The following is a 13633-nucleotide window of genomic DNA, read 5'->3' as shown; positions in this document are numbered from 1 at the left end:
GGATTCTCTGAGCTTCCTGGACTTCCTGGAAGTCTATTTCCTTTTTCAGATTAGGGAAGTTCTTCATTACTTTTTCAAATAAGTTTTCAATTTCTTGCTGTTCCTCTTCTCCTTCTGGCACCCCTATGATTCAGATGTTGGAATGTTTAAAGTTGTTCCAGAGGCTCCTATGCCTCTCCTCATTTTTTTGAATTCTTGTTTCTTCATTCTGTTCTGGTTGAATGTTTCTTTCTTTCTTCTGGTCCAAATCATTGATCTGAATCCCAGTTTCCTTCCTGCCATTGTTGGTTCCCAGTACATTTTCCTTTACTTCACTTTGCATAGCCTTCACTTCCTCTATTTTGTGACCCTAATCAAATATTTCTGTGAGCATCCTGATTACCAGAGTTTTGAATTCCGCATCTGATAGGTTGGCTCTCTCTTTGTGGCTTAGTTGTATTTTTGGAGCTTTGATCTCTTCTTTCATTTGGGCCTTGTTTGTTTCGGCTCACCTATTACATAGTAAGGGGCAGAACCTTAGGTGTTCGCCAGGGCAGGGCTACCCACATTGCTGTGTTGTGGTGCTGCATGTGGGGGAGGGGTCCAAGAGGGAACAATGCCACTTGCTCAACTCTCAGCTGGCTTTCTGTCACTCCTCCTGCTAACCACAAGCAAATTGGGCCCTTCTGGTGCCAATTCCTGGGTGGGTGGGTTTGTGTATGTTCTAGGACCCTGTGGGTCTCTCCACTGAAATCTCCTGTGAAGCTGGGAGTTTCTCCTGCCTCTGCAACCCCCACAGATTTTTACAGCCAGAGGTTTTGAGGCTTTACTTCCCAATGCTGGAACCCTGGGTTGCATGGGCTGTCTCAGTCCCCAGTTGTTCTTCCCAGTTTATCTGTACACAAATGTGGGACCACCTGGTCTTCTAGCCACTGTTTCACCCAGTCTGCCAGCCACCACCTTGTCTGCCCTGGTCCTCCAGCTGCCTCCTTGCCGCGAGTTCTCTCCACCCTTGCTGCCCATCTCTGCCCCTCTTCCAGGTTGGATGAATATTTCTTCTTTAACTTCTTGGTTGTTGGACTTCCACACAGTTCAATTTTCTGGCAGTTCTGGTTATTTTTGTTTTTAAATTTGTCATTGTCCTTCTTTTGGTTGTGCGAGGAAACAACGTGTGTCTACCTATGCCTCCATCTTGGCCAGAAGTCTTGCCTTTCAGTTTTCAGGTGGCAGAGTAAATGCTAGGATCCAGCCTATCTGTCTGTACCTATGTTGAAAGTTGATGCCTCTACCTGTTGATGTTCTGTTGGTTGTTGTTTTTCTGCCCTTAAGTAGCAACAAGAGCAAGCAGTGAACTGCCCAACGTAATGTTGAAGGAGACCGAGTTACAGACCTGAAAATTTTCCCCTGCCCTATCTTCTATCCACAGTTCATGGTCCTCTGCTACTCTGTGCTCCTACTACTACCCTCCACCCATACTCCAGACACACACCCAGAATCTATCATCCATTTTCCAGTAATTTCTCTATGTTTCAATGTTAATTTGACAGGCCCACCTCCATTCCTCCCATGTGTGATTCTGGACTCATATTGATACTTGTAGCCAGCAACCCTAATTACATCTTATCAGAGATATCTTCATTTTTAGTATGTTTTAATGTGGTCAAATACATTGTGTTTTCTTTGATGATTTCTTCAGTTGTTAAGATTAGAAAATACTTCTTTAGCCAGAGATGAATTTAGTGGTTTTATTTTCTTAAATATCACTCTTTAATCTCTTTACACTGATTTTTTCCTAAATAGCTAAACAAGTATCTCATACTATTTGTTAATTAATCTACCCCCCCAAATGATTTGGAATATCTTATTTATCATAGTTTAAATCATGTATGTGAAGATCTGTTTCTACTACTTCATCTTTCCTTTATGGCTTCATCTTGTTCCTTTAGAGCATAGCTCCATATGGCTATGCTCTAAACCATACAATTACCATAACCTTAGAATTGTTAATATTTGACAGTGGAAACTCTCCTGTTTACTTTTTTTTTTTGGTTCAAGTTTCCTACTCTGATGCTTATTTTTTTTCCTCCAGATGATCTTTAAAATAATTTTATTCAGTTTTCAAGGAATCCTATTGACATTTTAAATTTATTTTTAAATCCTTACCCAAAGATTTTTTTAAAAATTTGATTTTAGAGAGAGAGGAAGAGGGAGAAAGAGAGATTAATCAGTTGCCTCCCCTATGCACCCCAACTGGGCAATGAATGAACTGGCAGCCTAGGTATGTGCCATGACCAAGAATTGAACCTGCAACCATTTGGTGTACCTGACAACGCTCCAACCAACTGAGCCACCTAGCTAGGGCAATCCTATTGAGATTTTAATTGGAATTGTTTTAATACTCCAAATGAACTTGGAAAGGATTGACATTTTGACAGTATCAAAATTGTAGTTTCTTTTTCAGGCATGCAGCATGATTTATACTTATTCACATTAGATTTTATCACCTCTTGGTAAAGCCTACCTTGCTTTTTGGGAGATATCATCTTCTTATTTTCTTTCCTTATTTCTCTATTTCTTGGGAAATAGAGAGAAAACTAGCATGTGAATTCCTACTATGACCTGACCATAAGATGCTTTACGATGTTTCTTCTCCTTCTCCTACAGTGTTTTCTTACTTCATTCTCATAGCTATGCTGAAGTGTGTTATATAGTCAATATTTTATTTGAGGGAACTTGAATGGGAGAAAATAGGCAAATAACTGAGCATGAGCTGTGGCTGAGAGGAGGTTCATAATTCTACTGAAGTTGGTACTGCAGATGTTAAAGCACTGTTAAACTCTGTTTCTGGGTCACTTTCAGAGCCCTTGTTAGGTGTTTCTGTCTTTACAAGTGTGTCTGAGCAAAGCTTCCCCAGACTTTCTAAGTCTGTTTGACCTCTGAGATCCACTCCCTTCCCCTTCTAGCCAGCTGGTAGCATCAACAGTGACTGAGGCAAGATTCTATATTCCCATTGGTCTCTTTCTAGTAGAAACTCTTAGCACTTCACACTGAAACCAAAGCTCTACCTGGTCAAGTGCTCAGTTGGTTAGAGCATCGTCCCTATACACCAAGGTTGTGAGTTCAGTCCCTGGTCAGGACACATACTAGAATCAACAAATGAATGTAAAAATAAGTGGAATGACAAATCAGTGCTTCTCTTTCTCTCTTTCGAAGGAAGGAAGGAAGGAAGGAAGGAAGGAAGGAAGGAAGGAAGGAAGGAAGGAAATGAAATTGTAGCTCTGTCCAATTTCTGTTTCTTCCATCTATTGCTCCTCAATGGCAAACTAATTGTCAGCAAATAGTACTTTCTTCCACTTTCCTCAGCTCAAATTCCTTAACTCTGTGAAAATGTTCATGCAGCTCTGGCCAGCTAGCTCACCTGATTAGAGCATAGTCCTGATACACCAAAGTTCTGAGTTTGATATCTAGTCAGGACACATGCAGGAATCAACCAATGAATGTATAAATAGGTAGAACAACAAATGAATGTTTCTCTCTCTTCTCTCTCTCTCTCAAATTTAAAAATAATCACATGGCTGGTGCTACTGAAGAGCTGCAGTTTAAAAAAATGTATGCAATAATAGAAAAAAATCAAGATATAAAATGTTTAGATAGCATGAATGATTGCTCACCTACTAATTTACGGAGCATTTGTTCCACACCAAACACTACCTGGGTAGAGTTGTAATGGGACTATAGTCCATCCTCAGGCAATTTGTGTAGTTGGGGAGGCTGACAAGTAAATGGACAATTTCAACTAAAAAATTTATAAGATTATATTTATATGTTTTAAGATATATATGTACACACATATGTATATAGAAAAGAATAAAAACAGAAATGCTAGATTATAAGTGTCATTTAAAACTTCTCTTTGGTCTTTTCCAAGTTTATGCTAATAATAATATATAACTTGAACAATGGAAAAAAATTAAAAGTTAAATATATATGGGCTCCCACTGGCCAAATGTGGACAATTTGAGCATTAACATAGATAATTGTGGGCACATATTATAATACATCAAATACAATGATAGTAATCTTTTTAAAGAAATTGATTTTAGCCCTCGCTGGTGTAGCTTAGTAGACTGAGTGCTGGCTTGCAAACAAAAGGGTCACTGGTTCGATTCCCAGTCAGGGCATATGCCTTGGTTGTAGGCCAGGTCCCCAGTGGAGGTCATGTAAGAGGCAACCACACATTGATGTTTCTCTCCTTTCTCCCTCCTTTCCCTTCTCTCTAAAATAATTAATTAATTAATTAATTAAAAGAAATAGATTTTAGCCCTGGCTGGTGTGGTTCAGTGGATTTCACACTGGCATTTGAGCCAAAGAGTCACTGGTTCGATTCCTAGTCAGGGCACATGCCTGGGTTGCAGGCCAGATCCCCAGTAGGGAGTGCATGATAGGCAATGACACATTGATGTTTCTCCCCCTCTCTTTCTCCCTCCCCTCTGCCTAAAAATAAATAAATAAAATCCTTTAAAAATTGATTTTAGAGGAAGAGGGAGGGAGAGAAAGACACACACACACACATCAGTTTGTCATTTCACTTATTTATGCATTAATTGGTTGATTCCTGTATGCTTCCTGACCATGGATCAAAACCTTGGCATATCAGGATCATGCTCTAACTGAGTTATCTGGCCAGGGCCACAGTTAGGTTAATTTTTTTTTTTTTTACTTATTTATTTATTTTTAGAGAGCAGGGAAAGGAAGGAGAAAGAAAGGGAGAAAAATATCAATGTGAGAGAGAAATGTTAATTGTTTGCTTCTCCACATGCACCCACAAGTGGGGAAACTGGTCCACAATCCAGGCATGTGCCCTGATCAGGGATTAAAGGGGCAACCTTTCAGTGTGTGGGATGATGTCCAATCTACTGAGCCACACCAGTCAGGGCAGGCTTACTTTTAATACAAAGACTAAGAAAGAGTTATGAATCACTGTTTTTAATAAACATCACCTGGTAGTTCCTTTTTACATCTTTTTTTGTTTGTTTGGGGATCCTCTACTTTATCAGGGTGTTCAGTAGCCTGGAGTTCTTCAGCAGATTCTTCTTCTCTGACTGTGAATCACTTTCAGAGTCATCTGAACTTTCAGGATCAAGTGAATCATCATCATCAACCATCATCATCATCATCTCCAGCCACACCACTTTCTTCACCATGGTCTTCTACCTCATTGAAACCAAGTCTATCATATCATTGCTATTTTTCTGATAATTTGCTATCCACACTTTCCTGATATTCAGACTCCAGTTCTTTATTAATTTCCTTGTCTTCTTCCCCTAAATCTGCTGCCTTCCAATTACTAGATCCAAGATCATTGTCTGGAGAGGTTGAATGCTTTACCCTGTGTAGATGGGACTCCCTGGCAGCAATTATAGTTTGGGGGATCCTGACTGGAAATGTTGAACCCCCTCACCATTCTCTTCACCCTGCAATTGACCACCAGCACCATTCTAGAAGTTCTCATGAGATTTTAAAATGGGCCCTCACTGGTGGTCTTGATTAGAGTCTGAATTTTTAGTAAGCTCTAAAAGACATCTTTGAAATAATTATAGACATTAAATATGAATTATAAATTAACAAATACATTTCTTGAATGTGAGAATTGTATTGTGGTTATGTAGAAGAATATCCTTGGACTTGGGGTAATACAGGTCAAGATATATAGGGGATGAATTTTCACAGTGTCTGCAACTAACTTTCAAATGGTTTAACAAGAAAAAATGTATATTTATGCAGAGATATTAGGAAAACAGCAAACTATTAACATTCAAGAGGTAAAACCTTGGTGGGGTGGCTCAGTTGATTGGAGCATTGCCTCATACACCAAAAGGTTTCAGGTTCGATTCCCAGTCAGGGCAGTACCTTGGTTGCAGGATCAATCCCCAATTGGGGCTCATACAGAAGGCAACCAATTGATTTTTTTTCTCTTTCTCCCTTCATATCTCTCTAAAAAAATCAAGAAATATATCCTCAGGTGAGAATTTTTTTAAAAATTTAAAAAAGAGGAGAAGAGTATTCTTGTAACTCTTCTATAGGTTTGAAAATTTCCAAAACAAAATTATAGGAAAATTAGCTTAATCTGGGTGGTGGTCACAGGGGTATTAACGTAGATATAAAAATCATTGAGCTGTACACTTAAGGTTTGTGCATATTTTGTATTTTACTGTATGTATATTGTACTTTAAAAAAACTTAAATGGCTGTCTATTAGGTGAAGTAGAAATTCTTTGGTCTGGCTTGGTTTTGGAGAAACTCATTTTCCTGGTTCTCTGATCTACCTCCAAGAAAGTGCAGTGCCTAATACACAGGGCGCTCTATTCAGTAGACACCTTTTGAATTATAAAGTTCAGCCATAAATTGTTCCATTTTATCTCACCTCCACCTCCTCCCTTCCCCATCACCTTCTCACTTTGCTTTCAACTTTGGTGTACTTAGAATTCTTTCAGCAGTTCTACAGCGGGTTCTGTGAAAGTGATTATATTTTCTGTACTCTTATCTAAATCTTCTATTGAGTCTTGACAGTGAGTCTTTGAGTTTGATAAGAAACTGGGGCCCATAGAGATGACCCAAGGTCACACTCTTAGAATGGGGTGGGTCCGTGATAAGAATGTAAGGTTTACTTTGGGTACTTTAAACACTTCTATTTTTTTTTTAACTCTGTTTCCAACAGCCCGACCACAAGTTAAATGTTCAAATAGTATTTATTGAAGACTACATTAGTTTCTTACAGAAAACATCGTGTTCTACCTTTCCCAGACTGTGAACAACTTGGGAACAGTGATTGGTAGTGGGAGATATTCACTAAAAATAAGTCTGGTGAAGGCCATCAGTTAAAAGTGGAACATAAGAGCTCAGCCCCTAAAGGGTGCAGCCCTGGCCCAAGGACCATTGTTACTTGCAGGGTTAACCCTAAACCCTTGGAAAGTCGGAGACCCAGGCTCAGGCCCCGCCCCCCCCCAGGGCGCAGGCGCAAACTCCCCGGGCCCCGCCCCCTGCTCGCTTAGCTGGTGCCCCAGCTCAGGTAGGAAATGGTGTGCAGGGGAGGGGCGTCTCCTGAGGGTGTGGCTAGAGAGGGGAGTCTCAGGGCTTGGGGCTCCTTTTGTGGAACCCCAACAAAGGTTGCCCCAACTTCCATTACAACCGGGAGCTGTTCCTGTGGCTGGGGTCGGGGGTGTACAGTTCTTGGGTCTGAGCACTAACGAGGGGTTGCTTGTGACCAGCAAAAGCCTGCTATTTTATGTCATCTCAGTCTTGTGTCTCCGCGCTTCTCCTTTTCCTGCACCTGGCCGGATCCTCTAGGAGCCAGTGTCTGGAGTGCTGGGTAGCTTGAGGTCAAGGGGCTGGGCAGGTGCCAAGAGCCTGCCGCCTCTCTCCCTCCTCCACATTCTCGCCGCAGGGTGCTCCAAGCCGGGCCTCGGGGAGACAACGTGTGGTCTTCTGCTCTGCTTGCGCCTATTCCTTCTGCTCCAGTTGCTTTTCCACCCGAGCGGAAAAGCCAGGGTGGCAGGTTGCTCGGGCCCTGGGAAGCGGGCAGTTAGGCACTGCCGCCTAAAGTCTGCGGGTGAGCCGTCTTGCTCACTGGCAGTTTAGTCACCCACCCTGTAACCCCCAACCAATCAGACGGTAACCCACACTGTTGTCACAGGGTAGAGGGGGCCAGAGGCAGCTGAGTGATTGATCCTATCACAACCCCAAACCCCTAGTAGGGCCTTTGGTATGACAACATGTGTCCTGAGCTAGGAAGTTCCTCCTTGCTTACAACTCTGTAACTATCAATAAAATGTTACACCCCTATGGGTGCTAAGCATTGGGAGTTACAGGGCTTGAGGTCAATCTAGAAAACTTGGAGGTGGTGGTGTTGGGGTTATGTGTCTGAGTATATGTGTAGAAACTAACTCAGCACCTACTGCAGTGCCTGAAAACCAGTAAACCCTCAATAAACCTTTGTCGAATGAATGAGAAGGTAGTGACTGAGGGAGCAGGACTAGAGAAGGCCGCTCTAATTCATCCCACCCTTGCCCCCCCTGGGCTCAGGTAGACAAAAGTAATTAGGTTGATTAGCTGATTTCATAGGCTGAGGAACAAGGGAGATCTGAGAAAGATAGAAATCGTGGAGACACACACAGGCACCGTTCCCTGTGGGGCCCCCTCCAGCCCCAAAAGCTTGGTGGTCATTAACCTGTTTATTTCTTTTTTCTTTCTTTCTTCTTCTTTTTTTTTTAATGTTTCCCTTAGGACACTGGGTTCTCTAGGGGCTGTCCCAGGCTTAATGATTGTCCAGAAGGTGGCTATAAAGAGAGCCTGGGAGGAGGAGTAAAGAGAAAAAAGCCTATCTCAGCAGATCTGCACACTGAAAGAGCAGCAGGCAGGAGCTGTGGTCAGACTCCGGGTCCTGGCCAGCAGGGCTTGCTGGCTTCTACCATGGCGGCCCAAGGCTATGGTTATTATCGCACTGTGATCTTCTCGGCAATGTTTGGAGGGTACAGCCTGTATTACTTCAACCGCAAGACCTTCTCCTTTGTCATGCCATCATTGGTAGAGGAGATCCCTTTGGACAAGGATGACTTGGGTGAGCCCTAAAAGAGCAGGGTGGTGGGCCAAGGGACACAGGACCAGCAGGACAGGATGAGTGTGGCAGTGTGGTGTGTACAGCCATGTAACTTATGTGGACTATCTGCACAGCAGGGGCTAGGGGACAGTCTCCACATGGTAGATGAAGAAACTCAGATCCATGTACATGCTTTGGTAGAAGGGTGCTGAGTACAATCCATGCATGTCTGAGGTGGGCTACTTATCTAATATGTCTGTGTGCGGGTGACCCACATGTACCCCAGAGTGCTGTTTATGTTGAGTGCGTTTAGGGACTCTTGAGTAGTTTCCATATCTGTGTGGATGTACACTAAGATCTCAGGGTGCTTGCTGGCCACTGACATTGTGAACACTGGGAACTGGGAAGTTGGCACAATGACTTCATGTGGCCTAGCAGGTTTCCTTTCAGGAGGAATAAGGTCCCTCACTCCAATTCTAAGCCCTTCACTCCATGTTCAAAGATGGGGCAACAGAACTGCCAGAGGCCCAGGGCTGGCATCCAGGGTGAGGGGAAATCAGTCAGATATATATCCCAGGGAGGGGTGCTGCCCTTTCCTGCCCTCTTCTTGCTTCCTGACAGCTGCAGTTGAATTCTCCAAGAGGCTGAAAAATCATGCGTCAGCCCGGGGCTAGGGCTGATGTAAGTCAGGAAGAGTAGCAGGGTCCATGCACAAGTTTCAGGATTGCAGCACAGGTCCTCCTGCTCCTCTTGGAAGGAGGCTGTCTCCCTCTGCCCAGCACCTCTTCCCACCCGATCCCACGTCTCCCACCCCTCCTGTGCCTCTGCTCTGGCCCCTAAACCCCAGGTGTTCTGTTCCCTGCTCCTGTCCCCTCCAGGGCTTATCACCAGCAGCCAGTCGGCAGCCTATGCCATTAGCAAGTTTGTGAGTGGGGTACTGTCTGACCAAATGAGTGCTCGCTGGCTCTTCTCTTCTGGGCTGCTCCTGGTTGGCCTGGTCAACGTAGTCTTTTCCTGGAGTTCTACAGTGCCTGTCTTCGCTGCTCTCTGGTTCCTCAATGGCCTGGCACAGGGGCTGGGCTGGCCCCCATGTGGGAAGGTCCTGAGAAAGGTGAGTGTCTGCTTCTGAGGCCTGTTTAAATTGGCCTAGAGGATACCTGAAGAGCATGTGGGAGCACCGGCACCTCCACCCCCAACCCAGAGCTGTTTCCTTAGGAGTTTCAGTCTGGCTCCTATTGCTTGCCAAGATATTTTAGGAGCCTGAACATGGTGGGATCAGGTGGCAGATGAGGGAAATGGCCCTGCCAAGTAGAAGCGCCCTCTCCCTCATCCCTGGAATGTAAGCCTCTGGGTCTGCTCCACTCGATGCCCTCCTTTAATATGTACTGTAGGCTGGGCACCTACTCTGTCCTCCTCTGCCCCACAGTGGTTTGAGCCATCTCAGTTTGGCACTTGGTGGGCCATCCTGTCAACCAGCATGAACCTGGCTGGAGGGCTGGGCCCTATCCTGGCAACCCTTCTCGCTCAGAGCTATAGCTGGCGCAGCACCCTGGCCCTGTCTGGGGCCCTGTGCGTGGCTGTCTCCTTCCTCTGTCTCCTGCTCATCCGCAATGAACCTGCTGATGTTGGACTCTGCAACCTGGACCCCACCCCTTCCAAGGGCAAGAAGGGTGAGCACCCACCCAAGCCGACCACTTGACAGCTTTCATCATTCATTTGGCAGACTTTCATTGAGGACTGGCTGTTATGCCTGGCCCTGTGCTAGCCAATGGATGTAGGGGTTGGAATGGTGACAGAGGGGGTGGGAAGTAGATAAAACTCCATCCCAAGAGGCAGTTAAGTACCAGACAAGTGGCAGAGCCAACAAACGCTGATTCATATTATGCCTTGGTTCTTTCTCACAACAGATCTAGGCCTCTCTTCTCCTGGACAGCATCCTAAACTTAAGTGGCTTGGGGGCATTCCTCCATCCACCCTCAACATCAGTATCTCATTTGTTTAGGCTTGCAGTGCGGGGAGAGGGCAGAGCAATGGATGAGGGGTACCTTCCTGCTGATTCTTGGCTATGTGGATGGATTCTGTTCCTGTGGCTGCTTAATGAGTGGTGGGGGCTCAAAGAGGGTAGGGCAGCAGAAGCAGAGTCTCAAGCCTGACTTTCTATCCCAGGCTCCTTGAAGGAGGACAGCACCTTACAGGAGCTGCTGCTTTCCCCTTACCTGTGGGTGCTCTCCACTGGCTACCTTGTGGTGTTTGGAGTAAAGACTTGCTGTACTGACTGGGGCCAGTTTTTCCTTATCCAGGAGAAAGGACAGTCAGCCCTCGTGGGTAAGATGTGTGTTGGGACAAAGGTGGAAAAAGGGAGCAGAAACCAATGCAGAGGATGGGAAATTCAGGCCTAAATCTCTTTATCCCCTTTTCTTTCCCTGAGGCTAGGCACTGCTCAGGCAGCTGTAGCAGTCATCCTTGGGGACCCTGTACCTCTCTGGGTTTAAGCCAATCTGGGACAATCCCAATATGTAACACCTTTCCACCCTTCCTTTCCCCTTTCCACAACTCCCACTGCAGGTAGCTCCTACATAAGTGCCCTGGAGGTTGGAGGCCTTGTAGGCAGTATTGCAGCTGGCTACCTGTCAGACCGGGCCATGGCAAAGGTGAGTAGGCAGAAAAGACAGGAAGAAGGATCCCTTTAAGTCTTATTTACTAGCATGACTGGGACAGATAACAGATAGGTGGGAGCCAACAGGCAGGTTGGCATATCCTGGCCTAGGCTGGGTAAGGTAGGAGTGAGTTAAGGCTATCTTTGCTAGGGATGTGGAGATAAGGCTCTTGGGGAACGGGTTTTAACTGATGTCAAGGTGAGCCAGAATTTCTCAGTTTAGCAGTGGGCTTCTTTGCAGCTCCAGGAAAACGGGTTGGGGAGGGACAGTGCAGTTGCCAGAATGTGTCCCAAACTCCCCAATTCCCCTTCAAACAGAGGAAGGGATATTGTGGAGTTTGGTCTCAGAACACAATGAGCAGGTTCCAGGGCTTCCCAGAGCCACCCAGGCCAAGAACTGTGATGGGACTGCCAAAGACCTGTCAGGAGAGGCCTGTTATATCAGAGTCCAGGGGTGCTATTTGGGCCTGACTTTGCTGGGACTGTCTCCACAGGCAGGGCTATCTACTTACGGGAACCCTCGCCATGGCCTGTTGCTGCTCATGATGGCTGGCATGACAGTGTCCATGTACCTCTTCCGAGTAACTGTGACCAGTGACTCCCCCAAGGTAAATGAGGGCCTGGCCCAGGGCAGACACAGATGATGAGAAAGCAAAGGCCACTGACTCAATCTCCTCCCTGGCTGCAGCCTGGCCTGACTCTCTTTGCCTTTCAATTTTCCTTTTCAGTTGTTTGTACCTCGGTTCCTTTCCTCTGTACTTTGGTGCCCCTCCTCAACTCTGGTTTGTTTTTCTCCTTTTCTGTGCTCCTCTAGGATATTGCTTTCTGGACTCTGGCTCTTCACCCTCTTGCTGAGCTCACAGGCTTTAAGGAACATGAGGTGCTTAATCTTTATCTCTGGTTTCTCTCACCTTTGTACTACCCATTCTGCCTTACCCCTAGTCAATCCAGTTTGCATACACTGGGAAAAGACAGCATCTAATTTGGAGGGATTACCTCTTTACTCCCTTCACGTACTCATAAATGCCCCTGGGTTGGCTCAGTGTGGAACCAACTCCTCCAGCTATGCACTGTCAATTGTATTGAGAAGTGGGATGAGGGAGTCACTGCCTCCTTACTACAATTATTTGTTCCTGGGGACCAAGCACTCCTCTCTCCTGTGGTGGGAAAAGCCTCAGGTAGGCTTTCTCAGACTAAATGCTACTTTGCACGGCCCTTGCAGCTCTGGATCCTGGTGTTGGGAGCGCTGTTTGGTTTCTCTTCTTACGGTCCCATTGCCTTGTTTGGAGTTATAGCCAACGAGTGCGCCCCTCCCAACTTGTGTGGCACCTCCCATGCCATAGTGGGACTGATGGCTAATGGTAAGTGAATACCCTAGTCTTTACCTCACCCCCACATAGGCCAGTTAGAGGCTGGGCTAGCCCCCACTGGCTCTTGTCTCACAAATGACTCTGGCTCTTCCCTCCTCCCTGGCAGTGGGTGGCTTTCTGGCTGGGTTGCCCTTCAGCTCCATTGCCAAGCACTACAGCTGGAGCACAGCCTTCTGGGTGGCTGAAGTCATCTGTGCAGCCAGCACAGCTGCCTTCTTCGTCCTACGAAACATCTGCACCAAGATGGGCCGAGTGCCCAAGAAGGCTGAATGAAGAGTGCAGGCTCCAAAGCATCCCCTCCCACCTGGTGGCCTTTTACCTGCATGGGGCTAGGAGAAAAGAGGGGTCTGCTGTGGCTAGCACTGAACCTTTGGCTTCCCTTTTATGCTCCTTCTCCCTAGCCCAGGTGGCACTGGAAATTATCAGTCACTAATAAGGTCCCAGCTCCCCATTCTATGCTCTATTTAAAAGACAACCTTTGTTCTTGGACTCCTATTTTCTGCTTTCAAATAGGAAACTACTGCAGTCAGGGAGTCTCCTATACCATTTTTCTCTGAGTCCTTCCCTGTCCTCATCTCACCCCATCCCTACCAGAGGTGAGGCTCCTCCTGCAGCTGCAGGGCACCCATCGCCCCTGCCTTCTCCCCTATGGCCTCTCAGTAGGGGTAGCTACTACTGCCAATACCTCAGGCTCTAGGGGAAGAGAGGCCATCACTCTTACCATTATCCTGGGTACAACAGGGCGATATGGGTAGGAGGGTAGAAAGACTTGTTATAGAAATTAAAACTAGATTTGATACTAAACATTGTCAGTGAGTCATTCTTTCAAAAGGGGTAGTATAAGCCAGAGACAGCTTTCTTTGGTAAATACTCTTTCAGTGCCTGCTCTGAAGTGAGACGTCATTTCCCTGGAAAGGGAAAGCTGGCATGGACTCCTTTAAGTTCATGTCTTCTCTGTCTTCAACTTAACACTGTATAATGCAATGATCATTTCAGAGATAAAGCAGTAAAGCTTGGTTGTAAACACTTAATA

The 13633-nt window shown here is 45.7% G+C and overlaps 1 protein-coding gene and 1 pseudogene across 4 annotated transcripts; one reads left to right on the top strand and one right to left on the bottom strand.

The window, feature by feature from the left end:
• Positions 1–4949: 4949 nt before the first annotated feature.
• LOC123817729 lies at positions 4950–6424 on the bottom strand (annotated as a pseudogene).
• A 591-nt stretch (positions 6425–7015) lies between these two features.
• On the top strand, positions 7016–13404 carry SLC37A4 (solute carrier family 37 member 4). Of its 4 annotated transcripts, none has more exons than XM_045836676.1 (10): positions 7016–7047; positions 8262–8595; positions 9453–9685; positions 10001–10244; positions 10741–10899; positions 11140–11225; positions 11725–11838; positions 12045–12110; positions 12453–12591; positions 12707–13404. In XM_045836676.1, the coding sequence occupies exons 2-10, from the start codon at positions 8448–8450 to the stop codon at positions 12871–12873; spliced, it is 1356 nt and encodes a 451-aa protein (XP_045692632.1). In that variant the 5' UTR covers positions 7016–7047; positions 8262–8447; the 3' UTR covers positions 12874–13404. The 4 variants fall into 4 exon arrangements, with proteins under 4 accessions (XP_045692632.1, XP_045692650.1, XP_045692624.1 ...); XM_045836694.1 differs by lacking the exon at positions 7016–7047 and adding an exon at positions 7466–7587 and having other exon boundaries at positions 10103–10244; XM_045836668.1 differs by lacking the exon at positions 7016–7047 and adding an exon at positions 7568–7587.
• The last annotated feature ends 229 nt before the right edge of the window (positions 13405–13633 follow it).

Source organism: Phyllostomus hastatus, unplaced genomic scaffold (assembly GCF_019186645.2).
Source record: "Phyllostomus hastatus isolate PE091 unplaced genomic scaffold, TTU_PhHast_1.1 phas_contig_113, whole genome shotgun sequence".
Taxonomy (NCBI): Eukaryota; Metazoa; Chordata; class Mammalia; order Chiroptera; family Phyllostomidae; genus Phyllostomus; species Phyllostomus hastatus.
The sequence above is the reverse complement of the archived record's forward strand: the minus strand, read 5'-3'. Positions and strand labels throughout refer to the sequence as shown.